This window comes from Struthio camelus, chromosome 3, assembly GCF_040807025.1.
Source record: "Struthio camelus isolate bStrCam1 chromosome 3, bStrCam1.hap1, whole genome shotgun sequence".
Lineage (NCBI taxonomy): Eukaryota > Metazoa > Chordata > Aves > Struthioniformes > Struthionidae > Struthio > Struthio camelus.
The window spans coordinates 59,331,570-59,356,959 of NC_090944.1; the positions used below are offsets into that span (position 1 = coordinate 59,331,570).

The 25,390-nt window shown below is 38.7% G+C and overlaps 1 protein-coding gene across 1 annotated transcript in view; it reads right to left on the reverse strand.

The window, feature by feature from the left end:
* The window catches only part of SEC63 (SEC63 homolog, protein translocation regulator), a 61,034-nt gene extending 35,862 nt beyond the window's left edge, over positions 1 to 25,172 (reverse strand). Inside the window, exons 1-4 of the mRNA XM_068937966.1 lie at positions 24,962 to 25,172; positions 5,868 to 5,967; positions 4,909 to 5,023; positions 943 to 1,055 (exon numbers count right to left, since the gene is read on the reverse strand). Of these exons, the coding sequence (XP_068794067.1) occupies positions 943 to 1,055; positions 4,909 to 5,023; positions 5,868 to 5,967; positions 24,962 to 25,085 (452 nt within the window). The 5' untranslated portion in view covers positions 25,086 to 25,172. The remainder of the gene's footprint in view (positions 1 to 942; positions 1,056 to 4,908; positions 5,024 to 5,867; positions 5,968 to 24,961) is intronic.
* Positions 25,173 to 25,390: the final 218 nt, after the last annotated feature.

Consider the following 25,390-nt stretch of genomic DNA (forward strand, 5'->3'; position numbering starts at 1 on the left):
TTTAAAATGGCTCAGAAGAGCCTCACCCAAATCATTCAGTCAGTAAGGCCAATCATATAGGCAACTGACTTACGAAGAGAAGTCACTAACTTGCTAGGCCCTTGGATGATCATTTAGAGTAGAAAGAACAAAGTTGTATCAAGATTCAGTGTACAAACAGCTTTTTTTTTTAAAGGAATAACATTTTGATTACAGAAAAAATGGGATTTCTTCCACACTGAATCCTAGTATTACACATCAACCCTCATATCCAAAGAAAGCTATAAGTAGTGGTATGACTGAAATAACACTCTGAAAGAAAAGAGGATTGAGCCATTAATAACTACACAGATAATCTGAAACAGTCACTAAGTCAAAGATCAGGGCTGCATGACAAGTTTGAATAGAAAGAGATGCGGGGGAGCTGAAAGACAAGTGAGTCAGAGCCAAAATGAAATATCTCTGTTGCTAAAAGAGAACAGGACAGAAATAACATACCTTACTCTTCAGCTTTATCACCATGTGAAATGAACAGTATACTTATGCTCTAAACAGTGCTTTCAGAATTGCCATAAAGGGCTTTGTTGCTGAAACACTGCAACACCCGTTTCGTTCTTTGTCATCTTTAAGATATAGTATGTATCACCGGAAGCACTTTTGCTAGCTTACAGGAGAGTTTAATACAAAGAAGTAACTTTTCAGAGCATTTTGAGAGTGGTGAAAGGATTGAATTATCCTTTCTAACCTGTACACTAAACAAATATCTGCTGTACTGAGACATGTTTTGACCTTCATCATGTACCTGAAGACATTTCCCCCATCGTCCCTGGCTACTTAGGTCATCCCTGCCATTACCTTACAGGTTTCCCTCCCCATAACATCAAGTTCCTGCCTTTTTTTTTTTTTTTTCCAGACAGCAAAGGAAAAACAAAACAAAAAACAAAAAAAATCCCAAAAACTTACGCTGCATAAGCCTTAGCAATCCTCATGAACATAACTTCATCTCCTCCTTTATCTGGATGGTATTTTAGTGACAGGGCACGGTACTGTTTCTTAATTTCAGATATACTTGCTCCCTTAAAAAAAAACAAAACAAAACAAAAATTTGTTATTAATAAGTACCTTATATCAAATAAATCTCTTCTACTACGTCTGTATTCTAAAGTATATTATGCAATATTTCTCTGAACCATCACACCTAAAGAATTGTTTTAACATGATGTGATCATGAAACCGCATATGCATTTCATGGAAACGCCATCATATTCTTTTTCTAATAACATTCTTATGACCATAATACTTGTAAATAAAGTTGGAAGTCAGAGTCTAACAAAAAACATTTGGATGATGGGTTATTGTTTTTTCTGGATGACCTTGTTCATCTATCCAACCGTCAAAAAAGCAAGGCTTTCTTATCCGTTTTACAAGTCTTATTGTTTCCTGAACATATTCAAGAATGCAAAGAATCCTCACTTGCCTCATTGTCTTCTATTTAAATAAAGATTGTTCAAAGATACAGTACAGTGGTTCACTTGCAGCTTGTGGGTAGAAACAACCTGTCAATCAGTAAGAACAGTAAACTGCCCTGCCACGTAAGAATGCCTTTGACTAGAACCATCCTGACCATAAATTATTTCAAATTTAATGAATAAAAGGAGCACGTTATCTATACTTGAGAAAAAGATAGGTGTTTATTCTACTACAGAATGTTGTTAAAATTCCACCCAAACCCCTGTGCACTAAATTTCAGGTTGGGCTGTGAACTTCATCACTTAAGAAAACTCCCAAAATGCTAACATAAGCACAGATAAAGTTTTCCTAGCAAGTTATCTGTAAGTTTCACAGAACCATTACCAAATGACTTTTCAACATTTTGGCAGTAGAGAGGCCTAGCAGGCTGACCTCAAGTGCATAATAAACACACAATAAGTTATTTATAAATGATGATACCGTTTGAATAAAGTTAAGCCAGAAATTAAGCTACCCTAATGCTTTATTTGCTATGTTACCTTAATTGTAATCTCTTTTTATGCAATGTACCTATTATTTTCCAGCATTATTTTTCAATAGCATGCCTCCCTCAATGTTCAGGATGAACTCACTCCACAGTAAATCAGACTTTGAGAAAAAAAACAGCCATTTCAAGACTGCACAAGGTATGTCAGGTAGCAGAAACTGCAAAGTGCAAAACACATCACATGGTTTGCAGGAAAGGAGGAGAAGAAGGATTTTCATGGCTTTGGCGAATGCTACCCCACCTCCCAAAAACAAAAACAAAAAAAACTTCTCTTCCTCTGCCACAGAGGTTGCATGTGATCCCACACAAGCTGATGACAAACTTTCCACATATCATTAATTGCTTACTCCTCATTTTCAAATGCTAGGTGGCAGAGGCTAGGCCTGACTAGCCATCTAGGGCAGCTAATGTCAGTCAGCACTGTGCTTGGAACATGGAGCTTCCTTACCCTAACTACTCCCAAAAAAATTAAGGTCCTGCTTGTCTTACTTGATGAAACCAGCACTATAACCAATTTTGATCTTCACCCTTCCACCTTGGATCCCACTTGTAAAATGATACTAAGGACGTTTATTCAATTTATTACTAATACTATCCAACTGCCTGATATATCAATGATCTGTGATATGCTCCAAAATGAGCTATTCCCTGTTCAAAACAGTGATAATATTATATAATATATAAAGCGTGCGTACATTAATTGAATTTTGTCCATGTTGTACGCCTAGTGAATTAAAGGTCCCCTGCAGAAAAAAAGCCTCTAGAGCCTCTAGTTACACGCTTACAGGATAACCTAACATTAAAAAAAAAAAATTTAGGCCATGGTGTGAAAGTAAGGAATCAAATCAATTATAGTGTTTCAGAACTTGCAAGTTTTCACTGGAAACCCTTTCATCATTTTTTCCACAACAGAAGTATTTTTTTTTTTTTTTTAAAAACAACTGCAACAACATTTCCATCATCTGACATCTCCAACATCCACATCGTTCATCAGCAGGGCTGGAACTGATTCTAAAGGTTCCACTTGTGTGATAACAGAATAAGGCTGTTAACTTTCGCGTAGGCTGAACTAAAAAAAACTTTTCAGGGGGATTTAACAGACATCTTCTGATAGCACAAAAAAATCAAGAATAAACACGCTCTGAAATCTCGGATTCTATTACACAACCCTACTTTAACCAATCTATCTTCATACCCACGTCTGTCTACCCTGTAACATCCCCAACAGTAACAGCCCTTCTGACGGCACTCCTATGCGCTCCAGTCTAGTATCAGATAGTTCTCGGTGAATTCCAGTATTGGTCTGTGCCTGGACTGAGTTACACGTGTCTTGAGTATGTTCACAGATTTTAGTTAATAAAGATTAAGTTAAAATTCAGTACATATATACATTTTTTCACCCTCGAGGTTGTTACTTGGAAAAATTTGCTAATGACGACAGAAGAAAATCCCTTGACGACCTACTCCCTCGCCTAATTTATTTAATCAAAGTTAGCTCAAGTGTAAGAACATTTAAAGTGCACAGTTCTGACAGATATCATTCACTAGAAGAATTCCTGCACATCAGTATGAGAACACAAGTCAGCAGTCAGTCATTCACAGAGGAACTGAGCTGAGGTTGAATTTAAATAATTTGCCTACTGAACATGACAGACAGGGCTTGCTCTATTCCTAGCTAGAAAAAGCTAGAAGTCTACAGATCTGCTATAACAACTTCCTTGGCACAAAGAAGCATTACCAGTGATGCCTATCCTTATGCTGACAAGCCATGCCCTTAATGGTAAAAGATACATTTGTTAATGTTCCTATTCATATTAAGCTTTCCCACACCAGCAATACATATCAAGTTAAATCCAGATGGGTATACGTACAAAGTCCTTTCCTATTCATTGTTGAGCTCCATGCACAGCGCATTTCCTTAGGCTGAAGAGTATAACATAACCCAGTCTCCAGTGCTGAAAAGATAACTCCACTGCTATGCAAAATAGTAGTTTTGCATCCACAAATAATTAGCATAAGTTGAGTATTTCCTTGAGATATTGTGCTTAAAACAAAGAAAAGAGTTTGACAAGACTAAATACGAGTTTAAGATATGTCCAAAAGGCCTATTAGTCTCCTCTGAATTTCCAAGGTGCCTTTTTAAATCTGTTCTGAATCAGACCTTCAATATAAAGAAAGCACTAGAGCTCTGTTTTCTAGAGAAATACTACCTTTTTTTTAAAATCACCTTAATAAACTAATTGGCTCCTCTTGCTTTTTACAATTTGTTGTTCTCAGTACTCCATCCATACATGCAACTGAGAGTCAAGGTAACCTTTACTACAACAAAATGCATATCACCAATATGCTTTAGCATATCTTTCCATTTACAAGAGAAATTGTACAAGAAACCGTCAATGACATGAATCAGCATTCTTGCCTACACAGTCTATTCACCAGCATCCCTGAAAACGGCTGTCGAGAGGGCTTGCATAGGGTGTACCAAAGCAGAACGATTTTCCTTAACAAGTTTGCTAAAATTAGCAACTATACAGTTTCACTCCACCCATACAGAAAGTAGAAATAAGTCTTTCTCCACTAATTGAGGGGGAAAAAAGGAAAAATAACGTCACCATAAGACCCAAAAACGGATAATATTTTCCAGCTCACTATATAAGAAAGTTATTAGAATTTTGAAGGAGTTAGATAGGAAAGTTATAAACTATTACAGATACAAGAGTATCTAACTATGGATTTTACGATATACAGTAGCAACTTTCAGATGCCAAAAATAACAAAATCTTTACGTATAGTCACTGAATTTAGCTTACACTGGTTAAACCTGGGTTTAAAAAGCAAGTCCTAAATTTGGCACATAGACAGAGAACACACAGTCACAGTAGTACAGACTAGCGAACGATGCTATTACTTACAGGATCCAAATGCAAAACCTCGTAAGGGTTGTACTCCTGATATTCTCTGTCTGTTTTGGAAACCTTGTATGCAAGAAACAAAAATAACGCCCATCCAGCAAGCAGGATTATTTTCCTGTTTGGAAAAAATAATTTTAAAAATGCACAAATCCACTAGGTCCAAAATAATTCCATCAATACCAGATTAAGCCATTTGATATCCATCTTAAAGCCACAGTATTAAAACATCAAGAAACAATAAAGCAATTTTAAAGCAGGTATGAGTGTTTCACAGCCTTTGACATAGATGAGATGCCTGACTTGATTTCTAATTAATTTCTTTTTTAAACAGGCAAGCCAATATCAGCAAAGACTCTTTATATTCTTTAATTGTCTTTCCTTAGTAGGTATACAATAGCATTTCTTATTTCTGAAGATCAATTTTAACCTAATCCTACATAAAGGCAATGTTAAAAAAAAAAAAAAAGTTGCAAAAGATACATAATAGAGAGGAACATGCATTGGGGCAGGAATAATAAATAAAGAATGGAAGGAAATAAAAACTTCAACTTTGAACATGCAAATGATTACTATTATAGATTTAAATACATATGTTTAGGCATTTAAATCAAAGGGCATCATTACCATCATTAATTTCAGTGGAGGAGATGGCTTTTTTTTTTTTTTTTTTAGATAAATGAATTGTTTACATATTTATTAGTGCTGAGGTTCACTGTTTCATTTAGCAGGTATTTTATGAGCTGCAAACAGCATTCATCTATATTTCAAGTTCTACTAGATCATAATGATTAACTACTCATTATTCAAATGTAGCAGATTGTAAATGTTTCCTCTATGACATGAAAGCAATTATTATATAACTAATTCCAGCTGCTTTGATTACAAAAAATATATTTTTCTAAAAATAAAAATGTAATAATTGCTTAAGTGGGAAAAGCATGCAAACGAAACATACTTACTTTACTGTCGGAATTATGTTTTGCTGTGGTTTTAACAGTCGCAAACGATACCACAAGCATCTTCCATACACGTTTCTTATGTTCTTTAATCGAATTTGCTCTATAAAAACAACAAGAAAGATCCTGATTAACTGATCTGACAACAAGCAGAACGACAAATACGCTCGCTGCATCCTGGCATAGGTAGCACAAGGTCAGCTTGAGGACTAAGAGAAGTTCCAGAATTACAGGAGCAAAGAATGCTTTTCAACTGTGTGAGTGATGGTGTGCTGCACACTCCACAACCACAAGAAGTCTGTCCAGATTATTCTGCACTGTCTAGAAGGTATCAATTATTTTTGCCACACGCCACGAAGCAAATGTCACTTGTGAATCCAGTCTTTGCTTTTCTAATGCACAACTGTAAAATTTACTGCTGCCATTTTATAGTCAACAAGTCCAAGTCTCCCCTTTCAGTATATCAGACAGAAAAGAAAATAAAAGGGTGCAGAACAGTGTCTTTATGAAATTAAACAGCAAGGCTAGAGAAACAGCTAATTCCTCCATTCAAAATATGATACCTGTTCTTTGTCTTCATAATATTTACTTTTTGTAACTGGCCTTCACTTATTTTTCACCTGTTGAGAAGGAGGAGGAGACTGTGGGAGAAGGAGGAAAGACCATCTATTTAGTATTTACACGGCCACATGGCTGAGCAACACAGGCCTTTGGAAAGGGGGCGTATACATTAACAACAAACTAGCCAGCAAAATTTCTCTCTACCTCCTTTTGGAGGAACAGGACTAGAGATAAATTGTATTAATATTGTCACCATCACAAGACATGGAAGCTATCTCTGTCGGGAGAATTTCAGTTGCATTTGAGCATTGATCAAGAACCAAGTTAGTCTTGGTCAGAGAAGCCTTTCACACTAAGAAAAACATGGCAGAAAGCAAAGAGCCATTTCTGTTAGCACTGAAATTGTACATTAGAAAGTGGCTTCACTCCTGTCTACCTTTTAAGTAACTTGTCTATTCGGATAAGCACAAGTGAAGAGGTCACTGTAATTATTTTACCTGCATAAAAATAAGACCATTTGGCCATTTTCAGACTGAAGAAGAATTAAGAGAAAAATCCTCAGCCTATCTCCATACATTTAGATGTTGCCTGTGAACATAAATAGGCTAAATACGCCATTTTAGTAAAAGTATTACGAATTATCTAAATGCGGGATCAATTCTGACCCCAATCATATGTCAACCACCTCCTAGAAAAGTCTTGTTGCTGAATTCTTCACTTTTTAAAAGGTGATGAGCTGGACTTTAAACTAAAGTAGCAATTCTGATGCATGGAAATATTGTTCTTCGACAAATTTTGGAAAGGTTATTGTGGAAAATAATGAGTTATTCTGAAGATTTTTTTGTAAGGATAAGGTGCACAGTAATCTAATTTAATTGGTAAGCATGCACTTCCAATGAACTACCTAGCAGCTTCAACTCTTAGTAACCAAACTATCTGAGGCCAGAGAACCGTGATCATAAACAGCAATATTGTGCACCAGATCAACTAGGGGTTCAGATTTCAGCTGGATCAGATGTGGACACAGGACTGTATTGTCAGCTTCGGCTGATTTGGCAGGAAGAGAGCATGGGAACACAGATATTACCTGATCAGCCACACGTTACTAAAGCAGACAAAAATTAAAGTTTGCAGGGACAAATAATGCTGAATCAGACAAATCCATCAGCTTATTCTGAACTACTTAGTTCTACAGAGTGCATCTTCCTAAAACAAGAATATGATACGAAACAGCTTGATGCAATTCCTCTGAACCTCTAACAATCTGTGGCTGGGGCATCACGTAGATTTTCCAAAGATTTCATTACCGTTCCTGTCACCCTCAAAGGTGGGGAGATGCAGATAAGAGGGAATAATTCAATCCCTTGCATGTGATTCAGTTCATACAGGGCTTCAAAATAAGCCTCCAAACTTCTCACATTTCTGTGTAATGGGTAGGGTTACTGATCTGCAAGAATTGTTCACATACTTAAAACAGATATCAAATGTGAAACTGCATAAACAAAAAGGATATGATTAATATTTGTTTAAGCAAGGGCACATACAGTTTCATCTCACTGCTGTGCAAGACTTTTGAATGCATAATGCATTGTGAGGGAAAATTAAGTAGGCAATGAAAATAGGGATAAAATGCAACACTGACTCCCTAATGGTAGATTGTACCAAACGAATTTCGTATTTTCTCTCTGCAATTCTTTTCCCTCTTAAAATAAAAATTATGGGAGATCGATACTGATTCGGTAACGGGTCCACCACAACAAGGAGTGAACTCATTATTCCTTAAAATTAAGCTAAAATTTTTTGATGCAAAGCTCAGAGGCGCATTACCAGCGCTGGCATATCAAAAAAGCTGATGGCCTTATAATCTAGACAGCAAATTATGCTAAAAAATGCAAGATTGTGCATCTGGGAACTAAAGGATTTTGCTACAGGAAAAAGGAGGGAAACGTTCTAGGGATTCCAAGAGGTCGCTGGACAACTATGAGCCATAATGTCATGTTTTTATGAAAGTCACCGGTGATCCTTGAACAAATCAGACATGATAAACCTAACATAAGACAGGCACGCTGGATGTGAAGTACAAATGTCTCATTTCAAATACTGTCTATAAATGTGGTTGTTCTACACTGAAGCACGATGAAGCCAATTGTTCAGTTCAACCATGCTGAATCAGATCAGCTACGAGATCCAATTCACCACTCAACCTCCCAGACACTTCTGCAGCACAACTGTGGGGCAGTGCTATTTGGAAACTGTTTAAACTATGTTGCTTGCAGAAACACCTGAAACTAATGTGGAAATAGATCAGTAGCGTGCTTGAGGAAATGAAAGGTGACCAAGAGAACTTGGAAGGCACTCAGAGGTGACTAAGAGGACTTGCTTTACTTAATCTCATAAAACTAAACTGAACAGGACATGACCCCTTTCAGTGTTTTTGCTAGGATGCTTTTAACAAGATACCGTGCCCTAGCTTTAAAAATCTGTGCCATGCTGTGTCCTGTGACACAATGCCCTAGTTCTAAAAACCACCTACTGTCCAGCCCTGAGAAGTGCCAGATAATCCTCTCCTTTTTTTATGTCTACATCTTCCCTGCAAGAACAGTCAATATCCTTCACCTTACTGCGCCCAAAAGCTTCCAAAAGGCCTTTGGGGAAGACACCAAAGGAAAAAAAAAAAAAAAAAAGAATTATGCAAGTTAAACTAAGAGTTAGCACAAGGTCAAATATAAACTGGCCACAGGGAAAAAATTAAGCTAGAAACTAAAGGTGTTTTATTATAATCAGAGAACTGTGGTTTTGAAACAGCCTTCTGACAACAGCTTCCAGCAGTAACATTTTTTGAACAGTCTTGAAAACTGCAACGAGGGAAAAATAGAGGCAAGTGGTAGGAGCAAAAATTAAGCCCTTTGGATAAGTAAGCATGACATAAGTCAGCTGTGCCAGTTCCTGACAATGGTATTTTGGGACAGATATGCTGCACAGCAGACATTTTCAGATTAATACCGAATTAAGGTTATCTGATATATTTTATCAGTGGCTAAGGAGCCACTGCATTTTACACATGCATACAAACAACTCCAGATGAAGTCTAATTACAATTGATTAAACCATATCAAAACAAAAAAAGAAAAAACTTCAGTCTTGGGATCGCACTGGTCTCATTTCATTATCAACCCCAAAAAGTAACAGGGCATTAAAAAGACGAATGGCAGCTTATAGTTATCTGTCTGGAACACAGAGAGAGTCAAATCCTTCCCAAATTGAAGCTGAAGTCCAGACTTACTCAAATTATTGGAAGCTATCCTGAGGCACTTTCTCTGTCATAATTCACCATTAATGCATATATCTCATAACTTGTGGAATTCAAAAACAGGCAGCTACTTGGGAGAAGGAAGGGGGAGTAAAGACAGCAGCAGTCCCAGCTTAGGCAGAAAGCTACTGGTGAAATATCACCCTGAGTAAGAAAAATTGTGCCACGTTTCTGCTGCATTCAAGAAAAACAGACCTCCTGTTTATTTACAGACAACATATGTGACTGCACCAGAGAACATACTTATCGTGTCAGGATGAGACTGGTTGCACAAAAAAAAAAAAAAAAATCTAGCAAGCATCTGAATACTGGATAATTACTGTGCTTAACAAGACAGCAAATGTGTTCCTAATGAACAAGTTGTGAATAAATCAGGACCTTTGTTCCTTTGCCTTCCCCTTCTGAGGGCCGTTCTTCTACACAAATGGTTTTGCCATGCTACAGAGTTGGCACTCTGCCCTTGCAATATCCTGCAGACTGCGAGCATGCAGGAAGAGATATGTTTCTCTGCAAAGGTTTACCCTGAACAGCAATGTAAAAAGGGACCTTATTTGGATTTTAGCTCCTGAATCCTTGCTCTGCCAGGGAAAGAGGTTCGGAGTCTGAAAAACAGATAAAAGTTCTCCATTTCTTCTCACTGCAGAGCATGGCTCCACATTACAGCATAAGAGCACTTCAGACACTGTCCTTCGATAGGGGATCAGAGGGAGACAAGTGGGGAAAAGAAATAATTTTCCTGTGGTCAAAATGACTTCTCATTTGATGAGCCTTTCACAATACTGCATTTCTCCATGGTTCTTAAAATAGTTACTAGACAGCTTTGAAAACTAAAGGCGTAAGCCTATCCTTTGGCTTCTGAATTGATCTCAGTAACAACAATCCATGTACCAAGATACGTTAAAGCACCCCTCCCAGGTGTAGAGAGGGCCAGTCATTTTTGTAAATAATCTGTGAGAGCATCCCATGATTCCTCTATCTCCTCCTTCCAGAGATCGGCAAGCAACTTTTCATCAACAAAATTCTTCCTTCTAGGGGGATTTCACAAGTGCCTGTTACATCCTCATAACCCTATATGAATATTCAGCTAAAACTGACTCTTAGAACATTTCTTCGGTTTTCCAGAAAGAAAACAATTACTAGCATGCCTGGTGATAGATACAAGGAAACTTAAGTGCTAGCTCTTAAAATTATGTGGGAAGAGCTACTCAGGTCCTCCAATAACAGTAGTCGGTACTAATCAAGTGCCACAATTGTTTAAAGCTTTCAGATTTAAAAAAAAAAAAAAAAAGGCCTAACACAGTTTAGCTACAAATAATTAAGTGAAAAAAGTTCATTTTTAAATTAGACTGGTTATTCCTTCTGGGTGAAAGTAACATAATTGATCTCAAGTAATTTTTAGACTTTTCCCTCCTGAAAGGTAACTGGCAATTTGGCTACCTACCCGAACTAGAGAACAACTAGAGAACATAGTATCTGTAAATTCAAGAGCCAAATTCATGTCGAATCCAAGCAGGTAGGCAATATCTGAACCACAAGCTCAAAGCAATGTTATTTAATCAAATATATACACGAATGAATAATAATAATAAAATTCACACATATGACTGATGACTAAAGCTTCTCTTTTTTTATTCTAGACTACAACGCAAATATTAATAGAGAATGCCTAAGCAAAAAATTGACTCCTCTTTGTCAGAAATTATACATGCCTCTTGAATCTCCGCGTCTTTAGGGAGACAGCTTTTAGGATGAATAATCCTAATAATAACAAATAATGAAGTGTCTGATTTTTCTGGGTGGGTAACCCACACCACACAGTTCCTGGATATCAGAACATCTGAGGTGAAATGGGAGTTCTGGAAATCATCTGGTCCAACCACCCGCACCAAGGGTCAGCTAGAGTAGGTTGCCCAGGACTGTGTCCAGTCAGGTTTTGATTATCTCCAAGGACAGAGACTCAACAGCCTCCCTAGGCAACCTGCTCCAGGGTTCAACCACTCTCACAGCAAAGAGGTCTTTTCGCATGTGGCCCAGTCTCTGTTCATTTACTCCTGACAGGATGGGTTAGAAACTCAGATTACATACGACTTGTGGCCTACAACCCAGCCACCCCGACCCCGACTAAGGTTTGTTTTTGATTTTGGCACATACATCACTTTTTGTACTTTTCCCTCCTCCTCACATCATAAAAATACAAAAGTCTTTGGCTTCTCATACAAGAATTCTCTCTCAAAAAAAAAAAAAAAAAAAGAAAGCCCTCATAGGAAGCAGCAACTGCGTATTGTTTTACCACCATCTGAATCACACCTCAAAAGTACTAGTGATCAATAACGAAGCAGACGTACCACTGTCAACTTGATGAATACAAACACTGGCAACGTGGACACTGTCAGACAGCTCAGGAACACAAACACTTGCGGCCAGAAGAATCTGTGTCATACATGTTGGCATGACTTCATGAACCGTGATAAAAACAGCACCATATGAGAAGAATGAGCCTCATATGTGGGAAGTACCAGGTAACTGGGCTATGTCAAGACATAAAAAGGAATATCTGGGATCCAAATTGTTTTTGGCCAAACACCATAAAACAATACAGCTGAACTGCAAAAATCTTGTTTCCTTTTTTGTAACTAGCATAGGGTAATCTAAACTAGCCCTTACTTAATAATTTCTACCTTCCTCCTTTCTGTCAATGAATTAGAAGTGATCTTGACTGTTTTACTGTTATAAGTGCGAGACGTGTTTTATCTGTCTGTTTTGAAGATATAGGAGGCTCTATTTTATCCTCAGGAACGCCTGACAAATTACGCTTGCGTAGGCTTAACCTTTTTGTCTCGGGTTCCAAAGGCTCCAACAAGCACTCCAAAAGAAAACTTAGGATTTGTTTTTTCCTCTCACTTTTTACATCCTCTTGAGGAAAGAGATAAGATTACTCATTTATTGGAGAGGTGTAAGCGGAATAGCAGGAAGGAAAAGAGATATACCCAGAATCAGATCAGAACGGGAAAGTTCTAATAATCAGGATCTTCTTTCAGTCACAGTGACTACAAGTGAATTTTAGGAGAAAATATCGCAAGTATTAATTTAAAGCACATAGAGGGTTTTAAAAAAAAAAACCCAACAACAACAACTGTACCATTAACATCTTGGACAACCAAAAACTAACAAAAAACCACAGCGTCCAGAATAAACAGAAGCCAGAGGTTTTCCACCATTCTACCTCAACTAGTAGGAAAGACGTAAAGTATGCCCGAGTCTTCTGTATCCTTTATACCTCCAGGCTAGTAACGAAAGCAAAGGCCGGAAGTCTAAAATAAAACCCCAGCAGATACTGTCATGATGAGAAACGCGATTAGGCACACATGAAGCATTCTGCACACCAGTGTTCCCAAAAGGGAACACTGCTTGGTTTTGAAAGAAAGAGCTTGCGTATCAATTTCTTTCAGTAAGAGACACAGAATGTCAACAGTTTGAGGGCTTAGAAAATACCAAGACCATTTTAAAGACGGACTCTCGCAAAACCTATTTGCAGCATGTCATCCCCTCTCTATCCCAACCTCAGAAATTTATACCTGTGCAATGCAGCAAGACACACAAGTAATACATATAGCATACAAGTCACTTGTGTGAAAGATATGACCTGAGTAGACTGAGCTTCTAAGAATTCAACCTGTTCCATTAAAACAAAAGAGTAACAGCACTCAGTATAAATACTGCTCTTAAAAGTTTCTGATCTTGCCGTTTATAAAATAAGTATTAAAACTTTAGTGCATAACTTTGAGTTCTAAAAAGGTTCACTTTTCCATTCAAAAGCTAGTTACAAGATCTTAATGCCTACTATACATACACACACACGTACAGACACGCACACACACGTACAAACATGTAAGGGCTGAAGTCTTAGACTTTTTTCTACTTCTGCAATCACAGACAATTACAGACATTGAATTTATTCACTGACATTTTAAATTAGGGACCTATGAACAAGTTTTCTTGATTACAGATCCAATTGTCAGGTAGCAGGTGAGCAGTACAAGTATGAAAACACTACCCTACCAGCTTACTAGACCAATTTAACTTAACTCTACTGATATTTTCTTTGATAGTAATTATAAAAAAAAAATTTCACACAAGTTCTTTGATATTTGCAAATACTTAACCTTTAAATCACAAGTCATAGGGGGGAAAAAAACAAAACACACCCACAACCCTATATGTACTTTGAAAAGAAGCCCTTGACAAGCACTGACAAAGATATTTTGCTGCAGTAACCCATCTTCCCCAAAGAACTAAGAGGCAGGATTCAAATTCACAGTACCTCAGTAAACCAGTAACTCCTCTGAAGTACTAAACAATTTCAAATACTATAATAGGGTTGATTTTTAGCATAAAAGCCTAGGTTATAAGGCATGAAGCAAATTAAACCGATATAAAAGCTTTCCAAAATACAGATGCTTAAATTCAAAAGCATTCAAATGATCGATACTGTTTCAATCCATTTTTTCTTTTTTTTCTTTTTTTTTTTTTTTTTAATGCAACCAGAAAGCATGTTTTAGGACACAAATCAAAGAAGTCTGATGAAAGACTATGGAGTAACAATATCAGTGAATAATTATATAATGTAAATAGGTGTTTTCTAATTTTCATGTCCATCATTGTAAACAACTATTGTCACTACCCAAAGTTTATTCACAAAGAGTGCACGTCCAGGTTTGCCTCTTCACTGAAATATTTATAGCTAAATAACCTGATCCTAGTTTTCAAAGGAATTTCTTCTATCTAATAAATATTTATAGAAGTAATCAATCCAAAAGTCTTGCATAACACCTGATTTTACTGATTTTACTGAGCAGGGGCTGAAGAAACCACAAAACATTCAAGGCAAAATAGGTCAAGTCTAAAGTCATTTAGTGTACCACCAGTAATTAAACACACCTGTATTACATCTTGCTTTGATACATACCTTGAAGAAATTATAACGAAGGACAGAATTAGTGGACACAAGTACCATACATCCAGGTAGAATCAGAGGGGCTTGTACAAAGGAAACTTGGGCTTTACAAACCTAAGTCCTCTAAAGAAGGTAAGCATTCGGAAAAGGAGATTCCACTGATATAGTTTGCGGTTTCCAAGAACGCTTTCAAAAGGTTCCTTTTCGAAGTTTTGTAGGGAAACCAAGAAGCTATGGGACAAGAGGGAAGGTTCTTGCATAAATAAATACGTGGCTAGAAGAAAGTGAATGGCTAGTTCTCACAGCAGAAGGAAATCCCTAGTGGAGTTCAGCAGGAATGTGTATTGGAACTATTTTACTCAGCTTTATGAATAAGCAACTCTGAAAAGAGGGCGAGTAGTGAAATAAAACTTCTGTGGCATCCCGAAGCACTGCAGAAAAAAATCTTACATGCCCAAGATCAAGCAACTGGATGGCTGCATTTCATGTCTAAATACATGAAATACAGTACGTAAAAGTGAAGAGTGATGGAGACAATCCTGATTTCGCATATGAAAAGAGGGGCTTTGAGCTGGCCATTACTTCTCAGGAATGAGATCTTGGGGTTATGAGAAACTGCTCTATGAAAACCTTAGCTGAACGTTCAGTAGAAATAAAAAGCAAAGCAAATGTTAAGAGCTGTGAGAAAAGGAAGAAAATCACTACTCCACCACAAAAGTTTGGGATGTGTACAACCTTGAGTGTGATACACAGTCCTCATCCTCCATCTCAAAGACAGGGGCAACCAAAACTAGAAAACTCAATCAAGGTCAATAAGGGCCATCAACAGTATGAGATGGCTTATGTTCAAAAGAATAAGCTACAACTCTTCAGCCTGGAAGACAGAGGACTTAGGAGAGAGATGACGGAAGGCTATGAAAATGCAAATGACAGGAAGGATAGGATTAAATGTTTACTGCCTCTTCCAAGAGCATCAAATAAAATCAGATGCAAGACAAAGATAGTTACTTGCACAGCCTCATCCAAGCTGGTGAACTCCTTGCCATAGGATAGTATAGATGCTACGCTAAAGGAAAGTCACTGAACTGAAAACCACTGGGAACTCTGAGAACATGCAAAAGAAGTATCATTCATGCTTGTCCTGTTATCTACTTCTAAAGGCATACGCTTTCATGATACCATGTAGACATTTGACTTGACCCACTGTGCCTACTCTTTTGTTTCTATGAAAGCTGGTAAGATATGAATGAATAATTATCAGTAAGCTTTTTTTTTTTTTTTTTTTTAAAGTCACACTGCTCCTTCAGAGGATAAAAAAATATTTTTGTCTTAATTAGTGAGAAAGACAGGAAAAAAGCTGCCTATAAAAACTATCATTCAGACAATGGGCTTTTTTGAAAAAAAATTTGTTGATGCTGTGATAAATTTGAAGGTCTTTTTTCAAAACGTGTTAAGAGATAACATAGATCAGAAGAAAAATTGTTAGAGGTCTTCAACTACAACTGATGTGTCATATTCAGTAATGCTATAAGAAGTATTGACAGAAGCAACATGACCGAGCCTGCACTACATATCTTTAGAACTGGTTTTCCCCCATTTCAATGATTTGCACAATAGTTGAGGGAAAAAATATACTCATGTCCAATTATGTATCTCAATTGTTTTTACAATTGTTCTACTATCTGTCCCGGTAAAAATCAAGAAGCTTATGATTTAGTTCACAGCAGAAAAATAACAGATACTGAAAAACTGCCTGGAAAGGTAAGGTAAGGAGCAATGTCAATTATGTCTATTTATAATAGGGCAATTCAGTAATTCAACAGGAATTTTTGGTTCAAGAACAGTCTTTAGGATACGCATACGCTGTTCAGCATACACAGCATATATTGTGAAGTAAGGCAAGCGCAAATTCACAGGCCCCTAGCTATGCCATATTAATTACAAACAAATAAAAAATCCTTAAGTTTGGTTCTAAAGGCAGATGAACTGAGCTAATGCACTCCTGCTACCAAAACAGAGAGGACTTGGTTACCTGTCACTTCCTTTCAGGTTCTCCCACTTTCTCTCCTCACTCCAGTTTTACAGTCTTAGATTCCAAATTCAACTGAACTAAGTTGTGCAGGGTCATCAGTCAAAAGAGTGTCTAAACCAGTGGCATGCCAGAGAGGTCACAGCTTCAGACAGCGTCAGGCTTCTGGTGCCCTAGAAACACGTGTGATCTTGACTCAGTACTGCAGAATAGTACTTGCCCACATCTGAAACAACTTTGATATGGCTACACAAAAAACTGTAAACAAGTTAGAAAAGAAATACTGTATATTTGTAAGTCCTAACCCACAATTCAAGACTAGTTTGCTTAACCAAAAAATGCTTATGTCAAAAAGCCATATAGTACTTTGTTAATTCTCTAGTTTACTGCTGTGGGCAGTCTTCCTAGCTCCAAATAGCTCAATCAGCCAATTTATCAAGATAAAGACATCTTTTGATTCTAAAATGCATCATCTGAAACATATATTTTTTTACAATTCTTGTAAGTAATTCTCTACGTAAGGGAAATGTTAGGTAAAGACGATAATCTGAAAAACATCTCTTCAGCCTGAATTCTAAATTGGATAACTACTTCAGAAATGGTGCAGGCACAAATCCTTTTGTCCTAGATGGAAATTATGTACCCATTTTGGGACTCAGTCTACTACTGATATGGTCCAGCCTGCAAAGCCTCCCTCATCATGATGTGGCAGCGCATGTATGCGTCAAGTACTGGATAACAACTGGGCTACAAATCTCCCAGTGGGAGAAGGTAGGCTCATAGGGTCAAGGGCATAAAGGAGCAGCAAAGCATACAGCAACCCCAGTCTAGACTTGTTTAAATTGCTGTGAAATTTGAAGAACAAAACAAAATCCTCACTTTGGAATAGCTGTTGATCCCACTCCTTGTTATTTACCTTGCTCCTCAACTTCCTGTCCATACGAAAAGAACGGTTTAGCCGCTCATAAAGTTGTAACTGAATATAGTAGAAGAGAATATAAATACAGAATATAAAATTCTATAAAATTTAATAGAATAACTTCTATTAAAATAGAACACAAAGTAGCAAGACATATAATACAACTGTTTTAACATCACTGATTTTATAAGCTGGTATAAGAAAGGTTTAAATAAAAAAGAAACTGATTTATTTTCATGTACTTGAAAGATAAAATTCTTGTAATAGCTTCTTCTTTTATCTTGCAACAAAAGCTTTTCAGAATTGAACGTTCTGGACATTCTTGAAGACACTCAGCTAATCTCTAATACAGGATTATTAATTTTATATTACTGTTAGGAAGCTGTCATGCTAGTAATAACATAACAATACTTCAAAAAACCCTCCATGAAAACACATGCCTTTTCCAAAAAAAAGAACAGTTTAGATAACTGTCAAAGCTTTGTTTTAAAATGCACTTTTAGAGATAATTACTAGACATTACATCCCATGATGCCTGTCCTTTTTTTTCCCCAAGTATTTCTGCAAAGTATCTACCGCTTCATAACAGCAGTATAGTAAACACCTAACAAATACTAGGTATTATCACTATATTATATACTCCCTTTTTAAAGTCACCTAATAAGCTATATTTTTTCACACTTGTAGTTTTTTAAGTTAACTACAGCACACTTAATCACTCAATACTGCAAAAAAAAAAAAAACAATTTGTATATAATAATCATGTTTAAATGTAAACTGAGTTTCATTGACTCTCCTCTACCTCCCACTCCCTGGCACAATGCCCAAAGGTTGTACTAACAGGAAAGGATAAAAACACACAAGGGCACAAAAAGCTTACATTCCCAGCTATCAAGTTTTCACACCCATGCCTGTCCACTGCATAAGCATTAGCAATGAGCATGGCATCCTGTGTTTTTATCCTGTATTCTACCAGCATCACAACGCTGCCAAATAGCAAGATGCCATGAAATATTTCTGAGGTAAGGTTAATAAGATTTCAGTGAGTTGTGAGCAAGGATAGAGGGTCACAGTCAATCACAGGAAACCCATTCCAACCAGTCTTATCTTGCTGGGGAATTAAAAACAGCCCAGAAGAATTTGACCCTAGAGTAGAGCAGTAGCATGAGGTACCCCTGAGATTCCCTCCCTCTCCCCCAGCTGTGTTAGGGTTTAAGTGCTCCTTATCCCGTAACAAATAAAAAGAAAGTAACGTTGCCTGCATGCAGCTCCTCACGACTTTTGGATCAGGATGACTGTACAGGCAGCGCTACCCCAACTCTCACAAAGGGAATGAGGGCAGAGGACCAGCAGGCTGGCCAGCACGGGGCAGACGCTTCGCTTTTAAGTAAGACAGTATCATCAACGGCTAAGCTTGAGTATTTCCCTTCTAAATGCACACAATACCACTGTGAAATCAGTATGCTCCCAATCATTAATATGACTAACAAAGGAAGAAAAAAATTTAAAAAGAGTCATATGGTTGGAGCAAAATGGATTATTTTAACTAAAAATAGTGGAATATTCTCTATATACCGGACTGAGTCAAATCCAAGGTGCAGAATCACTGTTTGGCCTTAAAGAGTCATATAAACTTTATGGCCTCAGTTCTTCTAATTCCATCTTTAAGCAGCAGATCCATACACATGTCTTAAAAAGGCCTTGAGATCTACAGATGAAAAAGTATACACACGCACAAAACCTGACCAATACTTAAAGAAAACACTTTTATACTTACACTATTACATGGGGACACCCAGTTCAGTGGAAAGATTCCTCATACAGTAAACCTTCACAAGACATTGAAAGAAAGATCTGACGTTCTGAACACGTGTGTCAAGTATTACCTATGCATATATCTATTTCTGTATGTTTACTTTGTCCAGCCTCAAAGCAAAAGGCTGGACTAGAACAGGGGTTCTCATACTGCCTATGCTACTTCTAGAGGCATGGCATCTTCCAAGATTACAGAGAATAGCCTCCTTTAACTAGCTTTCAGTAAGTATTTCTTTGTGTCAGCTGAATATTCTTCAAGTAAGCTTCAGACACATCCCAAAAAATCAGACATATTTTGCAAGGTTGCAAGGTAAAATAGTGAGTGAGGAAGAGTGCAGCCTTAAGTATGAGCATATGGTTCTTGGGGGCACGGAGGGGAAAAAAAAAAACCCACACACACATACACACACACACTATAAGGATTGCTATCACAATGAGAGTAAATTGAATAGCTTTACCTATTCACGTCAATAGGTTTACTTTTTTCTCCCTAGATAGGAAAACGTAGTAGCTCATCCTTTTTTGTTATTCCTAGGGTAAGTTTTCAGTTCTCCCTCTTCCGTAAGGAATATCTACATTCTAAGCAGAAAAAGCTCCTACGGTCTCTTTTCTCTCATAGAAGAGACTGCAAGAGAAAAATTTTATTAACATTAATCTTTGCACTCACAAAGCTATTATTCTTTGGGGGCGTTTTAACTATTTTCAACATCTTGATTTGTTCAAGTTAATGTAAAAGACTCAGAACAGAGACCTCACTCTTTTCACCAGCTTTGTAACACATTATGAATATTCAGTTCCTTAAAAACAGGATAATTTATTTAACGTAGACCTAGATCAGCTCCAAAATTGTACTGAACAAGCTTTCACATGTATGTGTGTACATAAGTTCAAAACAGACCATAATCTATGACTACCTTTTTCAGCGCAGGTTTATAATCATGTGTCTCAATCCAACAGCGCAAGGATAGGTCAAAAAGTACACAAAGTTCAGCAAACACTTCAGCATTGTGTAACACCTGACATATTAGCCAACTAACTCATTCACCTCTTGCTCTGCCATTTCCTTCCTGGACGATCATGTTTAACCTGCATAAACTTATAATCAAGCTGAGTCAAAGCAGGTCCAACAACATGAAGATACTTTGGCAGACGCTTGTCCATGCCTAGTGGCTCAGAAGAAACATCTTTTCTTCAACTCCCAAGGATAACTTTTTGAAAAACAACTTTAAAGTTCTCATTTCAGAAAAATTCTTGATTAAAAAATGAATTTGCACAAAAATAGCTTTTAGCAATCACACTTTTGGTTCCAAATCAAGAACACTTCTTGCACCAGTTTTGCTCATCGTAATTGTGCCGAAGTTATATTAATATTTACCCCAGACAGAGGCAGTCCACAAAAAGTGAGTTGGCTTTTTATATTTAAAACACACACATATACATACTTTAAAGAGACAAGTCAAAGGTAAACAGCACGGCAGTTTCACCATCACTTGAAACCAGCACCACCACTGAAAGAATCAGCCTTCTTCCAACTCAGACCCGTATCCTCTAACTTTCCGACCCCTGCACCAGCACAGACATCCACAAAGGGAACTCAGTCAGGAGATCAACAGGAATTAAAGGTAACACAGGAAAAAAAAAAAAAAATTAGTTTCAGCCCAGCTCAGCTCCTTCCAGCCCAACGCACTGTTCAGAAGCCTTATTTGGCACAGAGAGAGAGAAAAGAAATACAAGACCTCTTCTGTAAGAGCACTACTACCTTGAAGCAATTAAGAAACTATAGCCTAACACACAAAACTAACCAATTAACCTTTCAGAAAAGCCGTATTAGCTTTGCGATGAACAGTGAGGAGATACTGTCTTTGGGACAAGTCCCTTTTATGGGGTCAATTACCTGCTTGTTTGGTTTATCAAAGCTGAGGTAATGAAATTATAGGATAGTTCATTCAGTGAAAACCACGCGACAGCAACCCCACTCCACTAACCCCGAATATAAATACTGATTCCTACCACAAGCTGCAACAATACTTCCTATAGACTTTCCCAGAACCCCTTGAAAAAACAGGCTCAGCAATCCGGACAATAAGAGTAGCCCAAATTTTACTCAATATTTGACAGACAAGTAGTTACATTACGCTGTTCTTCAAGATAGTAGCGTTGAAATGGCCTTTCAAAAATTCTTGTAAAAAGAACTAAGAGTGAAACTTTAACGGCTTGCCAAAAGACTGCACTACTAAAAATTCAACATTAGTAACATACTCTGGAAAGTAGGAGTATCTCTATATTGCTTTACTACTTAGAGAAAACTCAATCTTCACTCTGGCAAAAATAAACACTGTTTTTTCTTTATTTCACTCTAAGGGCACTTATTACAAAACTACAGCACTGAACAAACCTTAAAATGTAAGAGAAATGTACCTCTACTAGCAGCAATTCACAAATTTTCGCTGCTAATCATCACGTGAAGAAAGCTGGCAATGTTCTGTACTTCTGTTCCTCACTCTCCACTGCCTATGTCTACCTTATCAAGTACCACTAACCTATGGTAGTGCATTTACAGAGTGAAACAGTGGACACTGAAGGTTCAATATCCACCCTGCAGGTATTTCATTTCTGCTTCAGACTAGCTCTGCTCTGCTGTCGCAAATCAAACGGCCATTAGTGTCCGAAGCACATCTTCCAATGTACTTCTGCCCAGAACAAAACTAGTCTGTTTCGGGTGCTTTGGTTCACTTTGAAAAATGGTCTTGAAGTGAGGGGGACAATCATGTGATTTGCTTCAAAAAGTACAGCCTGATCCAATCTTCTCACCCTCCAAGGTTCGGCTAGAGCTGGAGCTGAAACAGCTGGTTAGTCCAGCTGGACCTAATCAAAGCCACAAAAGCATCTCTGCAGTATATTCTGTAGGACAGAGGGGACAAAATACAATTCCAGTACAAAAATACTAGAGTTAGTCCTACACTGAGGCAGCAGAGGTCTGATGGCGTTTTTTCAGTTTGGCCCTATACCTCTGTCTCACTGTTTGGAAAACTCTACTCCCAACTAGCATCAGAATTCACATCTCATATCACAGTATGGATGCTAATTACAGGAATTAGAAGTTAGCTGCGCTGGGAGATTTCTCTTCTGAGGACACAGTCCTTCCCTTAGCTTCCTAAACTCCATGTTTGGGAGGTTTAGTTTTTTTTAAACCTAGTGAATTATTCTGAAAAAGAGAAGTCGGGGCTAAATAATCATCATATGGTTGTAATTTATTCCTGAAATCCTGTTCAAATACTGGAACAGCAATGATCCAGTTCAAACGAAGTTGTGTGAAGAGCGTTCAGAGGAGTTTGCTGGAAACAGTTCACAGAAGAACTATACACTTAAACAATACTATGCAATACCACTGAAGCAAGAAAGCACTCCACTAGTTTTGAATGGGATCAGCACAACACCTTAACTTTTTATTTAAGACAAGCCATGCAGAACACAACCAGAGAGCACCAACTGTGACAGATGCGAGGAGACCGTAGGCACACTACTACACCGTATGCATGACGTAGGACTATACGCAAAGTTTAAAGCTCATTAAGACAATTATTAGACACAAATCATTCCTTCCTTTCCATGCATTGCCACGCTTGATAGTTTTCACTTAGTTGACTTATTTCTGTTCCAGCAGCACAATAAAATCTACCATGTGTTTTAAAAAGCATGGTTTATTATAGCTTTGTAAGAATCTAGTACTGTCTGCAGAACAACATGCAGTAGGCCCTCCACACACATGCAAGACAATGCTACCTAGAGGAAAAGGAATGAGTAATGTTTAACTGCAGACTCTTTGGAAATCCTTGATATTGGGTACAATCCATAGAGCCATATTCCAAGCATATTATTTTCTGTCATTAGGATGGCTGCAAAAATAACATTATATATGCAGACCAAATATAAGACTGGTACAGTGTTTCCATGTTTGACAACACTTATATTGTTTTTGCTGCTTCTGTCAGCACCTTGAAACAGTGAAGTTAAGAGTAAACCTAAAAACTATGGAGCAAGTACAACATTACTCAAGAGAAAGAACGATTTTCTCCCCCAATTTCTCCCACCCTGCACCAGAATAAGAAAAACAAAACATCCTGAGGTTTACGAAAAGGTCACAGAGGAAGAGTTTTCTCTCTCTGATCTCCTCCTATTCCTTAATAGCAACCAAAAGATTACAAAACGTCTTCCAACAACTGTAATTCCTTCCTCTTGCAACAGCCAGCACTCAGCAAGACAAGCTAGATCTTTCCTTCTTTCTTTCCAAAAGAAAGAATCAACTCCTCAACTATACAAGGGGTAGTACCTGGAGGACAAGGGGATTAGTCCTCCAAAGAGGTTCTACAGCCAGCACCCTATCAGAAGCCCAGCAACTGAGACTGTTTTGGTGATAAATTATAGGTGCTTACCAAACATTGCTTTGTCAATTTTACTACCTCCTTCTTACTAGAAGGTATAGGACTAAAATTTCGTCGTTGAGTTTTTGTTTTACCTATAAGACTAAAGGAAACACAGAACCACAGAAGCCATATAAAATGGCATAAAAGAAACACTAAATAACCACACGAGGTTATTCTGAATGTAAAGATGACACAGTGAACGAACAATTTTTTCTCAGATTGCAAAGCTAAAATGTTTTTAAAAGGTCAGTAGTTTCAGGGATGGGAATCAGCAAACACCTCTGTTCGACTGAGCACTTATTAGCATCTTGTCTTTAAACACAAAGAGTTCTATCTTCTGGCTCGAAACTTCAGTTAAAAATGTGCTCCTGTGCCAACTATGTACCAAAATGCCTTCTCCTTCTAAGAATAGAGAGAAGGAAAAAGGACAACGGTTAATTTAAGAAGTCTTCAGAGAAACTTTCTAACACGTTTTTGAGGCACATGAAGCATCCCAAAGGATGGAATAAAAGCTTAGCGCTTAGGACATTTAAGAGTGACTTACAAAAGGAAAAAATAAAGTCGAATTTTTATGCTCCCTGTGACCTCAGCAGTATCTAAAAGCTGAATTGGCTAACTTTTCCTCTTGGCCTCAACACCAAAATAACGTTCGGTAATTTCTTCTTTTCTCACCATCAAAATTCAGGTCGTCTACCCTGAAACACTCCAGGAAGAGAAAAGCCCAAAACAGAACAAGACCCCAGTGAAAACAATGACTCTGCAGGAGCAGTTTTAGAGGCGAACGAACGCTCTTTCGCGGACGCAGGGCTCGCGCCCCGCCACGCAGATCCCCCTCCCTCCCTCCCTCCAGCACCATTAAAGAAATAATAATTTTTAGAGAGAGGCCCCGTGCCCCCTGGGGGTGGGGGCGAGCCCCCCGGAGATCCCCAGGGGCCCCAGGAGGACAACAGGGCCTGCGACCCACCCCCCAGCCCGGGGCTCCCCCCCGGGCCTGCCCGCGGGGCGGCCCGGCCGCCGCCTGCCGGCAGCGGGGCGGGGGCCGGTGCGTAGGCCCGGCCGCGGGGCTCGGGCGGGGGCCCGCTCACCGGCGTGCTGGTCGCGGGGCCACAGGTAGTAGGTGGCGGGGATGACGATGAGCCCCACGAAGCTGGTGAGGAAGTAGAAGAACGTGTTGCCGCTGTCGTCGTACTGGAACTGCTGTCCCGCCATGGCCGCTCAACCGCCGCCGCGCAGCGCGCGCAACCGCCGCCGCCGCCCTGCCCCCGCCGGCCCTCGGCGTCGCTACCAGCTCCCCCGCCCCCGGGCGGCCCGCTCTCGCCGCCGCCGCCGCCGCCGCTCGCACGGGGCCGAGCCGGCCGCGCCGCGATCGCGCGAGAACGCACGCGCGGACGGGCACGCCCCCGCCCCTTCGCCGGCCTCCGCCACAGAAGGAGACGTGTCACTGCGCAGCCACCATAGCCGCCGCGGCGTCCTAGCGGGCGCACGTGCCTGCCCCCGCCGCCTCACGCACGGGG